At 36.6% G+C, this 17,717-nt stretch overlaps 1 protein-coding gene across 6 annotated transcripts in view; it reads right to left on the bottom strand.

Annotated features, from left to right (window-relative positions):
- Positions 1-17,717, bottom strand: part of MTMR8 (myotubularin related protein 8) — a 146,598-nt gene that overhangs the window by 51,524 nt on the left and 77,357 nt on the right. For 4 of the 6 annotated variants that reach the window (XM_021080721.1, XM_005657528.3, XM_021080720.1 and 1 more), the window contains 4 exons: positions 16,303-16,428; positions 15,209-15,258; positions 12,651-12,851; positions 9,856-9,984 (listed from right to left, as the gene is read on the bottom strand). In XM_021080721.1, the coding sequence (XP_020936380.1) occupies positions 9,856-9,984; positions 12,651-12,851; positions 15,209-15,258; positions 16,303-16,428 (506 nt within the window). The remainder of the gene's footprint in view (positions 1-9,855; positions 9,985-12,650; positions 12,852-15,208; positions 15,259-16,302; positions 16,429-17,717) is intronic. The other 2 variants (XM_021080719.1, XM_013990548.2) reach the window with 1 other exon arrangement.

Below are 17,717 nucleotides of genomic sequence, written 5' to 3' on the forward strand. Positions count from 1 at the left end.
CAACATTAAAAAACAAACAACCCAATTGAAAAATGGGCAGAGGAACTAAATAGCCATTTTTCCAAAGAGGAAATGCAGGTGGTCAACAGGCACATGAAAAGATGCTCAACGCTGCAAATCATCAGGGAAGTGCAAATCAAAACCAAAATGAGATATCACTTCACACATGTCAGAAGAGTCAAAAGATGTAAATACATCAGAATTCAAAAAGAACACAAATAACAAATGTTGGCAAGGATGTCGAGAAAGAGGAACCCTTGTAAACTGTTGGTGGGAATGTAAATTCAAACAGCTACTATATAAACGGTATGGATATTTCTCAAAAATATAAAAATAGAACTTCTATATGACGTTGTATGACTACTATATGACCTTCACATTGAGTAAAGTGACAAACAGACTCAGAAAACAACTCTGTATTAAAATAGGATGTTAGTAACTAACTCATAACATAAAAGAATAATTGGAGACAACACAGATACAAAAGGGAAGGAGGAAAAGGATAGAATAGTATAGAAAAATGAAGATAAGATATTATCAGGAGAAAAAGGATACTTTACTTAAGAGATACTTTACATAAACCTTATGGTAATCACAAAACACAAATCTAGAGCAGAGCACAAAACATAAAAGAGGGAACTGAGAAAAACATCATAGAAAGCCACCAAACTAAAATAGCAGACAGAAGCATAAGGAAAAATAAACAATGGAGATATACATCAACCATAAAAAAAATCATATGGTGGTATTAAGCCTTCCATAGCAATAATCGCCCTAAATATAAACTGACTGAATTCAGCAATCAAATGTACAAAGTGGGAGTTCCTGTGGTGGTGCCGTGGCTTAAGGATTTGACTGCAGTGGTTCAGGTCACTGCAGAGGTACAGGTTTGATCTCTGCCCCAAGGCAATGGGTTAAAAGATCTAGCATTGCTGCAGCTGAGACCTATGTCAAAGCTGTGGCTCGGATTCAATCCCTGGCCTGGGAACTTCTATTTGCCATGGGTACAGCTATAAAAAAAAGAGAGGGATATAGAGTGGCTAGATGAACAAAAAACAAACAAACAAAAAAACAAGACACACCTATACACTGCTTCCAGGAGACTCGTCTCGTTTCTAAAGAAAAACACAAGCTCAAAGTTAAGCAAAAAGCATCAGCCTCCAAAAAGTGTCACCCTCCCAAAAAAAAGCGAGTGTACTTATGCCATATCAGACAAATAGACTTAGTGCCAAAAAATGTAACAAGAGACAAAGATGGACAGTACATAATGACAAAGGGTACAATTCATCAAGAAGACATAACAATTATTAATATTTATGTACCATGTTAAGGAGCATCAAAATACATAAAGCAATTATTAACAGACCTAAAGGGGTACACAGAAGGCAACGCAATAATTGTAGGGGACTTTACCACTCCACTTACATCAATGGACATATCATCCGGGCAGAAAGTTTTCAAAGAAACAGCAGCCTTAAAGGAAACATTAGACCAGGTTGATCTGATATATTTGTACAGAACATTGCTTCTAAATGCAACAGAATAAAGATTCTTTTCAAGTTCACATGGAACATTCTCAACAATGTCATATGCTGGGACACAAAACAAGTTTCAATAAATTTCAGAAGCCTAAAATCATATCAAGCCTCTTTTCTGATCACAGTAGCATATAGAATCAGAAATCAACTATAAGATTTAATAAGCTGGGAAAAAATCACAAATATGTGGAAAGTAAAAAACATATTACTAAACAAATATTGGATCAATGAAGAAATTACAGAAGAAATAAAAAATACCTGAAGACAAATTACAATGAAAATATGGCATACCAATATCTATGGAAGCAGCAAAAGTGGTAGTAAGAGGGAAGTCTATAGCAATACAGGCCTACCTCAAGTTACAAGAAAAATCTCAAAACAACAACCTAACCTTAAACCTAAAAGAACTAGAAAATGAACAATAAATAAAGCCCAAAGTCAGTAGAAGGAAGGAATTAATAAGGATCAGAGCAGAAATAAAAGAAATAGAGATTAAACAGACAATAGTAAACATCAAAAAACTAAGAGCTTGTTCTTTGAAAAGATAAAATTGACCAACTTTTAGCTTAACTCACAAAGAAAAAAGAGAGAAGGCATAGCTAAATAAAATTAAAAACAAAAGAGAAGTAATTACAATGGATATCACAGAAATACAAAAGATTATAAGTGAATACTGTGAATAGTTAGACAGCAAAAAATTAGACACCTTAAAAAATGGATAAATGTTTAGAATCATACAACCTTCCGGGACTGAATAATGAAGAAATAGAAAACCTGAAAAGACAGATCACTAGTAAGGAGATTGAAACAGTAATCAAAAACCTCCTCAGGAAACAAAACCAAGAGAGTTCCTGCTGTGGCATGGTGGGTTAAGAATCCAACTGCAGTGGCTTGGGTCACTGTGGAGGTGCAGGTCTGATCCCCAGCCCAGTGCAGTGGGTCAAAGGATCTGGTGTTGCTGCAAGTGTGGCAGAGGTCACAACTTCAGGCTCAAATTCAATCCCTGGCCCAGCAACTTCCAAATGCCAAGGGCGTGGCCATAAAAAAAAAAAAAAACCAAATGCCTACCCTTCTCAAACTCTTCCAAAGACTGAACAGGAGGGAACATTTCCCAATTCATTTTATGAACTCTATACTACCTGATATGAAAACCAGACAAGGGCAACTGAAAAAGAGTATAGGTCAGTATCTCTAATGACCATAGATGCAAAAATTGTTAAAATATTAACAAGGCATATACAAAAATACATTAAAATGAGTCAACTTGATCAAGTGGGGTTTATTCCAGGGATGCAAGTATGGTTTAGCATTCAAAAATCAATCAATATTATATGCCACATCAGCAAGATGAAGGATAAAATCATATGATCATTTCAAGAGATGCAGAGAAAGCATTTGACATGGTTCGATACCAATTTATGATAAAAACTCTCAATAAAATGGTATAGAATGAATGTACCTCAACATAATAAAAGCCATGTATGACAAACTCACAGCTAATATCATACTCAGCAATGAAAACTGAAAGCTATACCTTTAAGATCAAGAACAAGAGAAGGATGCCCACTCTTGCCACCCTTATTCAACATAGGTCAGAGCATTTACAAAAGGAAAATAAAAAAAAACACTGTGTGTGACGTGATTTTATCTATAGAATACCTAGGAATAAATTTAACAAGGGATTTTGATAGGAATTGTACTGATATCATTTTTCATAGAAATAGAACATCCTAAAATTTATGTAGATCCTTAAAATACCTTGAATAGCAAAAAAAAGAGAAAATCTTGAGTAAAAAGAACAAACTGGAGGTATCACCCTCCCAGATTTCAGAGTATATCACAAAGATATAATATCAAGAGTATAGTATTGGCAGAATAAAAGAAACAGACAGGGTCAGTGCAACAGAATTGAGTTCACAGAACTAAACCCATACATATACAGACAATTAATTTATCACAAAGGAGCAAAGAACACACAATGGATAAAGGATAGTCTCTTCATTAAATGGTGTTAGGAAAATTAGATAATCTATATGCAAAAAAAAGAAAGAAAAACTAGACCCACTATCTCATACCATACACAAAAATCAACTCAAAATGTATTAAATACTTGAATATAAGAACTGAAACCCATAAGACCTCTAGAAGAAAACAGGCAGTACACCCTTTGACACTGGTCTTGGCAATATCTTTCTGGATATTTCCCCCAAGGCAAGGGAAACAAAAGAAAAAATAAATAAATGGGAATATATCAAACTAAAAGCCTTCTGTACACTATAAAGGAAATCATCAGCAAAATGAAAGGACAAGCTACCAAATGAGAGAAGTCATTTGCAAATCATGTATATGATCTGATAAGGGGCCAAAATATATAAAGAACTCATACAACTCAACCACAAAACAGACAACCTAATTTTAAAAAAAAGGGAAAAGGATCTGAATAGATATTCCAAAGAAGATATAGAGGTGGCCTATGGGCACATGAAAAGATGTTCAACATCACTAATTATTAGGGAAATGCAAATCAAAACCACTATATATCAACTCGTGCCCATTAGAATGGCTAGTACATTTTGGCAAGAAATAACAAGTGGTGGAAAGGAAGTAGAGAAAAGGGAACCCTTGTGCAATGTAAATTGATGCAGCCAGTATGGAGGACAGCATGGAGATTCTTCAAAAAATTAAGAACAGAAATATCATACTGTCCAGCTATTCTACTTCTGGATAGTCATCCAAAAAATATGAAAATAATAATTTGAAAAGATACATGCCCCCTATGTTTATTGCAGCATTATTTGTAATAGCCTAGGTATGGAAACAATCTAAGTGCTCACTGACAGATGAATGAAGATGTCATACACACATACACACATAGACATAAACAATACACAATGGAATACCACTCAGCCATAAAAAGATACAATCTTTCCATTAGCAACAACATGGATGGATCTTACCTGTTTATGCCAAGTGAAATAAGTCAGCTCGAGAAAGACAAATACCGTGTGATTTCACTCCTACGTGGAATAAAGAGAACAATGAACAAACAAAACAAGACAAACACATAGACATAGAGAACAAAAAGTGGGAAAGGGGAAGCACGTATACAACCCATTACATCAGGCTCCAATGTACCTCAGCACAGCACTGGTCAAAACCCTAAATTGCTGATGAAAAGGGTCAGGTAAAAAGGGTGGGCCTTTTTCCTGAAGGAAGTAAGAAAAGGGAGATGGCTGGGAAATCAGGCTCTGCCTGCGAAGAGAGAGAGAAACAGGTACCCCCACCCCAGGAGAAGGTTAGGCTCAAGAAAATACACCTGGAGCCAATCTGGTATCACCTATTAATGAATTAAATGCCCACATTCCCTTCAATCCACACACCCTCCTTCTTAGAATCTATCCCACAGACTTGTAAGGAATAAAGTGATTTAACTGACTGCCTCCTGGAGCCTGCATGGGAGAAAAGATGCCCAGGATGCATCACCTGGGTGAGGATGACACTGGGGGAGGTGAGGGAAGCTGTGTCTTGAACTCCCCAATTCACCACTTCTTATATTTAATTTTTAACTATAACTTTCAAATCATTTCTGTATATATTTTAGAATTGTCTTTAAATGCATTTAAGTGACATATCCAAGCTTTGTAAATAAATTCTTTTTTATCTGAAATTCAAATTAAAAAATACTTTGGGATGGGTATAAACAAAAACACAATATAGAAAGTACTGCTAAGAGGGAAATTTATAGCTGTAAATGCAGTCATTAAAAAAGAAGACTGGAGCTCAACTTCTCTCCTAAAAACAACAAAATTCACAAATAAAAGCTGAGCAATCCCCACCCAAATGGACTGGAAACCTTAAAAAAGATACCCTACCCCAGACAAACAAGAGGAGGCCACATCAAGAGGTAGGAGGGGTGATTTTGCGATATAAACAACCACATACCTCCCAGGTGGGAAGCTCCACAGACTGAAAACTAACTGGTTCACAGAGAGAGATTCACCTACAGGAGTGAGAGTTCTGAGCCCCACATCAAACCCTCACATGTGGGGATCTGGCACTGGGAGAAAGAGCCCCTGGAGCATCTGGCATTGAAGGCCAGTGGGGCTTGTGTGCAGGAGCTCCACAGGAACAGGGGAAACGGAGACCCCATTCTTAAAAGGCACACACGGACTTTCATGTGCACTGGATCCCAGGGCAAAGCAAAGTCTCCATGGGAATCTGGGTCAAGCCTGACTGCAGTTCTTGGAGGACATCCTGGGAAAACAGGGGTGAATGTGGTTTGTTGTGAGGGAGGGACATTGAAGGCAAAACTCTCGGGAATATTCAGCAGCTGCCTTTCTCTGGAGGGGGCAATTTTGGGAAAATCTGGCCCCACCTGTTAGTCAGTGCTGAGAAGCCCCAGGGCAAACAACAATCCAAGTGGGATCACAACCCCACCCCTCAGTAAAGGGCTGCCTAAAGACCCCTTAGGCACACAGATGCCTCTAATCCCATCCAGAGACTAAGCCCCACCCAACAGAGGGATTAGAATCAGCTCCACCTACCAGTGGGCAGGCATCAGCCCCTCCCATCAGGAAGCCTACAGCAAGCCCCTATACCAACTTCAGCCTCAAGGGGGGCAGACACCAGAAGTAAGAGAGGCTACAACTCTGTTATCTGTAAGAAGGCCACCACACCAAAAACCTATAAAAATGAAGACAGAGAACTATAACTCAGATGAGGGAGAAAGGAAAAAACCCAGAAAATCAGCTAAGCAATGAGGAGATTCTTAGCCTCCAGGAAAAAGACTTTAGATTGTTGATGCTGAAGATGATGCAAGACTTTGGGAATAAACTGGAGGCAAAGATGGGTAACTTACAGGAAACACTGACCAAAGAGATACAAGATATAAAATTTAAACAAGAAGAGATGCAAAATACAATCACTGAAATGAAAAATTCACTAGAAGTAACTAACAGCAGAATACAGGAGGCAGAATAACAAATAACCGAGGTGGAGGACAGATTAGTAGAAATTATGGATGCAGAACAGAAAAGAGAAAAAAGACTGAAAACAAATGAAGAGAGTCTCAGAGATCTCTGGGACAATGTGAAACACAGCAACATCCGTATTATAGGGGTACCAGAAGGAGAAGAGAGAGATGAGGGGACAGAAAAATTATTCCAAGAGATAATAGCCAAAAATTTCCCTAACATGGGAAAGGAACCACTCACTCAAATCCAGGAAGCACAACGAGTACCATATAAAATAAACCCAAGGAGGAATACACCGAGACACATATTAATCAAACTGACCAAAATTAAAGACAAAGAGAAAATCTTGAAAGCAGCTAGGGAAAAGAAGCAAGTAACATACAAGGGAACCCCAATAAGGTTATCGGCAGATTTTTCAGCAGAAACTCTGCAGGCCAGAAGGGAGTGGCATGATATACTTAATGTGATGAAAGGAAAAAACCTCCAACCAAGATTACTTTACCCAGCAAGGCTCTCATTCAGATTTGAAGGAGAAATAAAAACCTTCTCAGATAAGCAAAAGCTGAGAGAATTCAGCAACACTAAACCAGCCTTACAACAAATACTAAAGGAACTTCTCTAGGCAGAAAAGACAAGACAGCAACCAGAAACAAAAATTCCACAAATGACAAGGCTCACCAGTAAAGGTATATATACAGTAAAGATACAAAATCATCCATGCACAATTATACCATCAAAATCAGAAATCATGAGAAGAGGTGGGTACAAATGCACGACAGTGGAGATGCACTTGCAATTAAGAGACCAACAACTTAAAACAATCTTGTATACATATAGACTCTTATATCAAAACTTCAGAATAACTCCAAACCAAAAATCTACAATTGATACACAAACAAGGAATCTCTGGAGAAGAAATATATCTCATAGTAAGTAAGTGCATAATCCACCATGAAGGGGGTCATTTGACATCACTCTTGGAATGCTGAAGTCTTCTTACATCTGATTCTGATTTCCTCTCCATCAAAGAACTTATGATAATTATAATTAAATAATGCCACTGTACAATTAAATAATATAGGTCTACAATTGTATTATTAATAACCATTTCTCTCCATGGTACAATGTAAAGTCTATAATGTCTTGTTTATCACATTACCTAGAACGGTGTAATGCCTTTATTGAAGAATCAATGAGATGAAACAAATTGTGAGGACATATTTATATAATTACACTGTTTTTTAACCAACTTATGCATTTTATATTTTACTTATTTTCAAAGGGTATATTATTTTTGTTATTCTTACCAGTTAAGTTATTCTTTTTATTGTGCTATATAAAATATTTAATGGTATATAAGGCTTTCTTCTTTATAAATTTCAGTTGCATAATACACACAATTTTACACTTGATCTTAGCCAAAAGGCCGAGAAGCGATCACAATTTTAATATAATGCTAATTTTTAAAGAAAAATTGAAATGTAAGATAATACTAAATAGTAAAGATGAAAGCCATACAAAATGGGATAAAGTATAGAATAAATTTCCTATTTGTCTCAGCATATTTTCCATTCCACTTCTCCAAAGGGAGTCGCTTAATATGTTTCTTAAGATCCATGATATAATAATCTGTGTGAATGTAATTGTGTTTAAATATATGTATTTTATTTTGTAAAAAAAAAATACAGAACAGGCATTCTTCCTAAAACATGCAAACCAATCACTAGATATTATTGATATATACAGTGATTATTGATATATACAGTGATGAATATATTTGCTTTGGAATTAGTTAACTAGCTAGTTACCTACAATTATAAAAGAGCTATGAACATACAGCTGAAGGGTAAGATTTAAAATGTTCTTTAATTACTGTATCATAGACAGTTTCTTACCACTATGCACTCAGAATTGTCAATTCAAACTGTTTCCAATTTGAATTCTACCAAGTTTTCTTAATTAGTTTCTAACAGATTTGCTTCATTAATGGAGTTTTTATTATTGTTGTAATTAAAAATAATTATGGAAAAAAAATAAATAAAACTTTTCCATGAAATTGTTAAAAAAAAAGATCTCAAAAAACTTAACTTTACACCTTATATACCAAAGTCAGACCCTGTTGTCACAAGAAAACAATATTATAGATCAATATGTTTTATCAATATAGATGCAAACATCCTCAATGATCTACTTAGCCAACTGAATGCAGCAGCACGTTAAGAGGATTACACACCATGACCAAGTGGGGTTTACCCTAGGAAAGGGTGGGTGGTTCAACATCTGAAAATCAATCGTTATATACCACATTAATAAAATTAAGGATAAAATAACACATACTTATCTGCATCTTAACATGATGCAGAAAAAATACCTGACATAATCTAACACCCTTCCATCATAAAAGCATTTAAAAAGCTGGGAACAAAAAGGAATGTCCTAAACATGGTAAAGGTCATTTTTAAAGTAAAACAAAACAAAACTCTTTGACAGACTCAATGGAGAAAGACTGAAAGATTTCCCCCTAAGCTTAGGAAGGGTAGAAGGATGCCTACTTCCACTGGAAGTTTTAAACAGCTCAATTAGGCAAGAAAATAAAAGGCATCCAAACTGGAAAAGAACAAGTAAAAGAATCTCTATTCAGAAATGACATTAGCTTACATATACAAAATTATAAGGAATATGCAGAATAAACTACTAGAGCTAATAAGTGTATTCAACTGTCTTGTACTAATTTCTTTTTCCTTTTGGCCAGCCCTCGACATATGGAGTTCCTGGGCCAGGGATCAGATCCAAGCTATAGTTGTGACCTAAGCCTCAGTTGTGGCAACACTGGATCCTTAACATACTGTGGCGGGCTGGGGATCAAACCTGTATCCCAGTGCTCCCAAGATGCCATCGATTCTGTTGCACCACAGTAGGAACTCCATGTATTTTAATCACTGGGTTGTGGTCAGTGAGCAAGGCACCCTGTACTTTACAATTTAAAGCAAACAATACCATCACATTCTGTTTCTCTGTTTTCCCTTCTCTTTGGAGAAAAAGGATGGGAAAGAACAGGAAGATACAGGGAAAGACTAAAAGGAATGAAACAGCATATATCCTGACTGGTTGTATTACTACTAATCAAATATTATTTTTTCATTTCCATAAGCAAGGAACAATAAAGCCCTGAAAACCAAAGGGAGTGTGGTCTTGTTTTCAGAGGCAGCAAGGAATGGGTGATCTGGGGAGTGTCTACTCCACATCCAGGCTTATGGAGATAATGTGAGCTATACAAAGAAAAGCAAAGCAGCTAAGGTCCTGAAGCCTGTTGTAAGAAAGGACGGGACAACTTAGGAACTTACTGAATGTTGTAGGGCACAGTACTAGGATTGAGTACCCCATACACAGTGAAGCCTTTATAGAGAGGGTTCCTGAAGTCTGGTTTCCTCTGAACCAAGAAAGGCCACAGGGAATGGGTTTTCTCATAGATTCTGTCAGGAAAGAAAAACAATCCAAAAAATTAAAAGCAGCAAGCAACTAATCTCACACAGTCATGTCGAACATGATAATCAGCCCATTTTTTTTAAATAAGTAACCCAACCCAAGAGCAAGGGATAGGCTATAATAGAATTAAAATGGAAATAAATGGCTAGTGAGCACTGAGTAACAAATTATCTGGGTTTCAATTTATCCATTTTTAAATGAATAAGAGGTTAAAAAGAGTTCCACATTGAAGAACAGATGTTAAGTATAGTCTCTGCTGTGGAGTAGCTACATAATCTTAGGAATGTCCTTAGCTCCTTCTGGGCCCATCTCCTCACATATAATTTAGCCTTTAAGGTCTCTTCCAAATCTCAGATTCTATGAACCCACTCATTAGACCTTTCCAGTTTTAAAAAGCATGGAATTGCTTTTAAAAATCTTATAAGTAAGTTAACAGACAGACCAGAGGGTGAATTTCTGGCTTTTCTATATTTTATTTCAAGCCAGCTTCTCCTCCTCTCAGAATGTATATGACAGTGAAAGACAGTTAGCAATTTATATGAGAAAATATTTGTGAGTTATCACTTTTTTTTGTCTTTTTGCCATTTCTTGGGCCGCTCCCGCGGCATATGGAAGTTCCCAGGCTAGGGGTCAAATCGGAGCTGTCCCCGCTGGCCTACGCCAGAGCCACAGCAACGCAGGATACGAGCCGCATCTGCAACCTACACCACAGTTCACGGCAACGCCGGATCCTTAACCCACTGAGCAAGGCCAGGGATTGAACCCACAACCTCATAGTTCAGTTCACAGTCGGATTTGTTAACCTCTGCGCCATGACGGGAACTCCTTGTGAGTTATCATTGATGAGCAGCACAGACTATGATATTCACATTGCAAGACTGATTCTTCTTAAACTTTAGTTAAGATCTTAGGGAGCCTGCTTACCCAGCAAGGAAGCCCCTTAGCTAACACTTCAAAAAGAATGCGATCCATTCTTCCTAATGAGAGTTGCTTTGTAACCATGCATGGGAAGATCATTTGCAAACATATTGTCTAAGAAAGCTTAAAGAGGAGAACAAAGAGAAGTGGTACAGGTTGTAGGACCTAAAAGTGTAGTCTTGTAGCTTTTAGAATCCTCACACCATTTCAGTGAGGCCAAAGGCCTTGTATACTCATCTTATTTGTTGTTAACTGAAAAAAGAAAAAAAAATCTTGCAGAGGTAAGGGGACTAGTATTTATTGAGCTGTTACTATGTCAAACACTGTTCCAGACTCTACCTAAAACATCTCATTAACTTTTCATAATTAACCTGAAATATTTTATCCACAAAATAATCACGAGAAAATGAGACACAAATTAATTTGCAAAAAGTCACAGCTAGTAGATGACAGAAGCAAAATTTAAATCCAGGTCTCTGATTCTAGAGTTAATGCCTTTCCTTTTATGGATGAATGATATTTCTGTTTGTTTTAAGTAATAACTATTTTAATATATGTTAAAATTTTCAACTTTCATACTTTTACATGGAGGTTCAGCTTTGTGTGGGGAACTGGTCTAAGATATACTAGCCTCATTTTAAGAGGGCAAAAAAAAAAAAGAATAGGGCAAAGATCTTAGATTTTAATGCTTGGAAAACAGGGTCAGAGACAGAAGGAATGTGTCTAAAAGTATTTGGCAAGAAGGTAAGAAAGGTATGGCTGCAAAATGAAAGAGAAATGGACATAGAAGCTACCAAGTAAGTACAAATGTTAAAGCAGCAAGTCATCACTGTTATCTGTGTTGACAAAAAAAAAGAATCGGGATACATTACAGAGGGCCCTGAGAACTTGCACTAACTGCAACAGCTGTGAAACAAGAGTGGCTTGTGATATAGCTACTTTCCTCTCTATTTCCTTTTCTCTGACATTCACAGAAACTCAATTTGTCAACTTCAAAAACTGTTTACATTTTACATATTGTGAGGATATTAGAGTTTAAGTCTGGGGCAAATTCAACTGCCTACATGAGCTGGGAATATAAGATTAGAAGTGCACTGAGAATAAAATATAGAGAGTGGTGAGAATTGTTGCAGATAAGAGTGAGTTGGCCTCATCCAAATGGAGCAATTCTTATTCAGCTCTAGCTAATCATTGCCATGTGAACATAAGGTCCAGTGCTGCCAGAGTTTCTGATTTTGCAGAATATCTTGGCACAATGAATTTTCTATTTAGTTAAAAATCCTAAAATAACTGGATTTCTATGTGAAATATAATGATATTTAAATGCTGACAATTCATAGTTTAAAAGATATTCTACAGACTAAATAAAACATGCCTGTTGAGCCAGATTCAGCCCATGAGCTGCCATTTTTTTGATACAAGTGATACAGGACTGCAAATAATGACTACTCACACCTGCACAGTAATTGGTTCCTTACAAAGTCCTTGCATATCCATTGTTTCATTGGTTCCTCATGATTGCTCTGAAAAGTATGTATTATTCCTATATCATAGATAAAGAATCTGAGGTTTTAAGGAATCCTCATGCAAACATTGCCTTATAATTCACAAGTAATTTTTATAGTTGTCATCTCATCCCCTTTCCTGAACTGCTATCCAAATTCAGGGTGGTGACTAAATTCCTTTTACACTGATCCCCCTCCCTATTCAGTATTTTCTCACAAACTGAATTTACCTCATATCTTCCCGATCTTTCTGACAATTTCCAAGGAAGTTCCCAAACTGGCAGGAGAAAACATGGTCATGAATTTCCAGCAGGAAATTTTCATTAAACTCAAATGCACAAGGAAACTGTTCCATTAACTGCCAGATACAGTCGAGGAACTGTGTGAAGATAGGGGATACTTCTTTAGGGTCCCCATCCAGGTGGCCACACCTGAGAGATGCAAATAAAGGTAAAGAAAGACAATTATTAACATCAGGGTTTACACTAATGCCATATATCCATTAATTCTTATGCTCTTATAAATTTTAAGCTATTTTCTCAAACCATAATCCCTTTCAACTGATGTCTACAGTGTCACTGAAGAAGATCAAGGCCATCATGTAAAAATATTTAACTTCTATGGGAGTTCCCGTCATGGCCTAGTGGTTAACAAATCCGACTAGGAACCATGAGGTTGTGGGTTTGATCCCTGGCCTTGCTCAGTGGGTTAAGGATCCGGCGTTGCCATGAGCTATGGTGTAGATCGCAGATACAGCTCAGATTCTGCATTGCTGTGGCTGTGGTGAAGGCCAGCAGCTACAGCTCCAATTCAACCCCTAGCCTGGGAACCTCCATATGCTGCAGGTACAGCCCTGGAAAAAGACAAAAAGACAAAAAAAAATTAACTTCTGCCTCTGACACTCACAAACTTAGTTTCTTCTCTGCCTGTCCTTCCATGTAGTATTCACTGGTAGAGGTGTTCTTAGTTATAGCTCAAGCTAATATTTTCATTTGGACTAAAGCTTTTACCCCTCTTATCTCCTCAGGAGTCTTATTCTACCAAAAATCCACTGTCTCTCAAATCTTCAATCTTATCATCTTAAAAAAACTTTTTAAAACTTTTTTTGAATGAAAGATTCTTTAAGGCCTACAGTGCTTTACAATTTTCAAATTTTTCACACACATGATCTTATAGAATTTCATAATAACATCTTTTTAAAATACCCTGTTCCCATCTTGCCCATTGCCCCTTCCCTCTCCCCACTGGTATCCACTAGTTTGTTCTCTATATCTGTAAGTATGCTTCTTTTTGTTATATTCAGTAGTTTGTTGTATTTTTTAAATTCAAATATAAGTGATATCATACAGTTATTTGTCTTTCTCTGTCAGACTAATGCATTTAGCATAATACCCTCCAAGTCCATCCATGTCACTACAAATGGAAAAATTTCATTCCTTCATTGCTTCTTTTCCTTTTTATGGCTGAATAGTATTCTATTGGATACACCCAGTCACAGACACACACACACACACACACACCATATCTTCTTTATCCATTCATCTGATGATGGACACTTAGGTTGCTTCCATGCTTTGGCAATTGTGAATAATGTTGCTATGAACATTAAGGTGCAGTATCTTTTCAAATTAGTCTTTTTGCATTTTTTTAGATAGATATACCCAGGAGTTGCTGTCATCAAAAAGAACACAAATAACAAATGTTGGTGAGGATGTGGAGAAAAAGGAACCATCCTACACTGTGGAAATGTAAATTGGTGCAGACACTGTGGAAAAGACTATGGAGATTCCTTAAAAACTAAAACTAGAATCAACCTTATCTTCTTAATGTTCTAAACTGCTATCAATTCCAGGGACCGTTCTTTGCCCCAAAATGAGTAAGGTTCCCTTGTACATGTTTACCTTTGACTCAGCACTTACCATACTACGCTATCATCATTGATTTTATTTTCTGTAAAACAAGGGACAGAGACTATATTTGATTCAATACAGTCTCCTTAAAACCTGGCACATTGCCTGGCCCAATGTTTGTTGACAATGGAAGAATGAATGGATGGACCCAAATAGCTAGAGAGCAACAATCAAATGAAATCAAGTGGACACTCATCAATGGGAGAGAATAAGACCTGAATAGAAACCTCCTTGAGGGCAAAACTCACATTCTATGTGCTTTGGTATCAGCTCAGCATCTGATATAGTATATAGCACATTATTAGGTATTCAGTCAACATTTGTTATCATTCTTATAACATAGGTAAAGTCTCAGTGAGGCTGTTTGGCTTATAGCAGACATTAGATCACCAAATAAATGTAGGTCCTTGCATCCACCTCTTGCCAAAGAACAGATATCTGCACCTGAATTTTTCCTTATAAAATGATAAAAGGTATATTGTTTTAGATATTATTCCCTCTGCCTTAATGCCCTCCTTATCCAACTGTTCTATCTAGCAAACTCCAATTCATTCCCTAAAGTTCATCTTTACATATTGCCTATTCCTGGAAGCCCGTCCTGTCTTCTTCAAACACAGTTAAGCATTTATTCCTCTGTGGCCCATGATGCCTGTTCTTCTCTGAAACATTTAACAATTTGATATAATTATTTGCTCATTTTAAAGGTATATTATAGTCACCTTTGTAGCCCTAGTCCCTTAGCATCATTTCTGGAATATTTATTTCTTATGAAAAAATATTTATGCCATGTTCAATTTACTGTTCCTTCTTACACAAAATAAATCTGACACTAATGAATTCTCCTTTGCCTCCACCTTTAAAATGAGGATATTTTTTACCTTTGGGAGAACTTGTGGCCCATGGATATCCATTCCTTCTCTATCAGGATCTTCATATTATACAAAAAGAAAATTTTTCATTATGAAAATTATAAAATTAATTAACCATACCTGTAAAATATCAAAACACTTTGCTAAAATGGAATTTGCATAAATTTGAGTTGAACTGATGATAAATAAAGTTAATTTCTCAGATGATAAATAAGTAAGCAACTTGGATTTCATTTAAAGGCCCATACAGACTGCCCTCAAGTTTCAAAGCTATCAGGAGAAATTATTCTGGATTTGTATCCACTGTCACATTTCTTTTGGCTTTTACATAATGTGTGACAAGCCAATTGAGCAATAACTAAATGTAATCCTGATAAACATGATTAAATTCAACCTATGGGAAAAAAGGAATCACAAGGCAGTATTTGGGTTTGTAACAAGAACAAATCTTGGTATAAACTCATTTTCAACCAATTACAAAATATAAAGTATTTCTAAAAGAAAAATTAAGATAAACCCCTACATGAGTTCTATTTTTTTCTATTTTATCTACTATTTTTTTTTGTTATTGTTGTTGTTGTGCCTATGGTGGCATGTGAAAGTTCCTGGGTCAGGGATCAAACCCCTGCCACAGCATTGATATAAGCCAAGCCTCTGCAGTGACAACACAAGTTCTCTAACCCACAGTACCGCAAGAGAACTTCATGAATTCTGTGTCTTAGAAAGATAAACAAAGAAGCCTTGGTTCAGAAAACAATCATGAGTCTGACATCCAGACAGCTGACATGCTGAAGATCCATCATTCTACCTATTTAACAGTAATTCATTCAACTCTGCAAACTTTTTGATTCCTTCCTACCCCTTATAGCAGCCTATCAAATACAACTTATCTTCTGATGGGTAAGAAACTATGTTGAATGTGCAAGAGAAGGTATATAGATTATAAATGCCTAGTTTAGTGGAAAGATGCTAAATTGAAAAGCAGAGCTTTTTTGTCTATTTGGACCTCTTTCTTAAAGAAAACATGTTGGTTGATAGTTATTTTTCATGTATTCACAATCTCTCACTTGTGCAAAATAAAATCTAATCACTTGCACTCTTACCATGAGTCCTTTGAATGTCCTATAAAATGGATCTAAGAGGATGCTGGCCACAGAGCAGACTTGTGCTGTGCGGTCCCACCCATCAGAACAATGGACTAAGACATTAGTCTTTTCTACCTTAACTGCCTGTGAAGACAAGAGACAAAAGTAACATAAACAACTTTTATATAGCATGCTGGGTTAATAAATAAGGTTCCCAAATACCATCTCTACACCAGAGAACTTGGTCTTAGTGGGCTACATTAATTTCTTCTCATAATATTGGCATCCTATATGGGGAATGAAATTAAATTTCATTAGTGACCTCAGCAAGAATAGTAGCAAAGGTATGGAAATTGGATCACAGTGAACTGAAGAGTGAAGAGAAGTGAGGAAATGCTAATAGGGAGGGCCAATTACGTTCAAAAAAAAAAAAAGCTCTAACCAAGAAGAAAAAGGACAATAGAAGAAGATAAGAAAAGTTCTTTTTCTTAGGAATAGGAACATATCGAGCATATTTATGAGGGATAAAGCAGTCAAAAAAACATGTTGAAAATGCAGGGGAAAGAGGCTCCTTGAAGAAGGAGGTGAAGGGACTAAAAATACAGGTAGAGGGATTATTCTTGTACAGAAGATGAGGCACTATTTCCTCTGAAATAGCAAAGAAGGAGACAAAATTGGTTAGTATAAGTAGTGGGAAGATGAGAGATAACTTTGAGTTTTCCATGCAAAAGGAGACATATCTGAATATGTGCTTATAGATAGGGGAGTAACAGTGGGGTAGCCAGCTTGAAAGTAAAATACAAATTAGGAATACCTGCTTGGTGGAACAGGTCTGGGACCTAACCAGGGACATATAAAATGACTGCTAAGTGGTCCTAAGACTACAGGAATACAGTCTATATTATAGACCATAAACCTGTTATTGTACCAATTAACATGGTTAAGAGATTTATTTTTTTGTAGCAATAATTAGTAGTCATGGTTTAAAAACAGAGAAAGTAGAGAATGTCTGAGATTAGCAGGGCTGGTAGAGTGGAAGGATTAAGAGGCCAGGTGTAATGGATGCACCACTATGTCTTGGCTAAATAGGAAAAAAGGTAGGAAAAGGTGGAAAAAGTGGAGTTAAAAATGTACAGGTCTTCATGGGATAGAAGAACTGGGTGACCTGGAGTAAGAGTGTGAAAACTGGAGCATAAAAGGTCAAAGAACTATCAGTGAAAAGTGTTTGATAGGTTGCATGTGGACATTCCAATCTCCTGGGATTGAGAGGAAGAATCAGGATGGAGAGCAACAACAACAACGCTCTTTCCTTAGGGCTCCAAATGCAGTGAAAAGTCACTGGTGGACAGGAAAAGATGCTCAATTTCACTAATTATTAAAGAAATGCAAATTAAAGCATGATATAAAATGAATTACCTATCAAACTGGTGAAG

This window comes from Sus scrofa, chromosome X (genome assembly GCF_000003025.6).
Source record: "Sus scrofa isolate TJ Tabasco breed Duroc chromosome X, Sscrofa11.1, whole genome shotgun sequence".
NCBI classification, from domain to species: Eukaryota; Metazoa; Chordata; class Mammalia; order Artiodactyla; family Suidae; genus Sus; species Sus scrofa.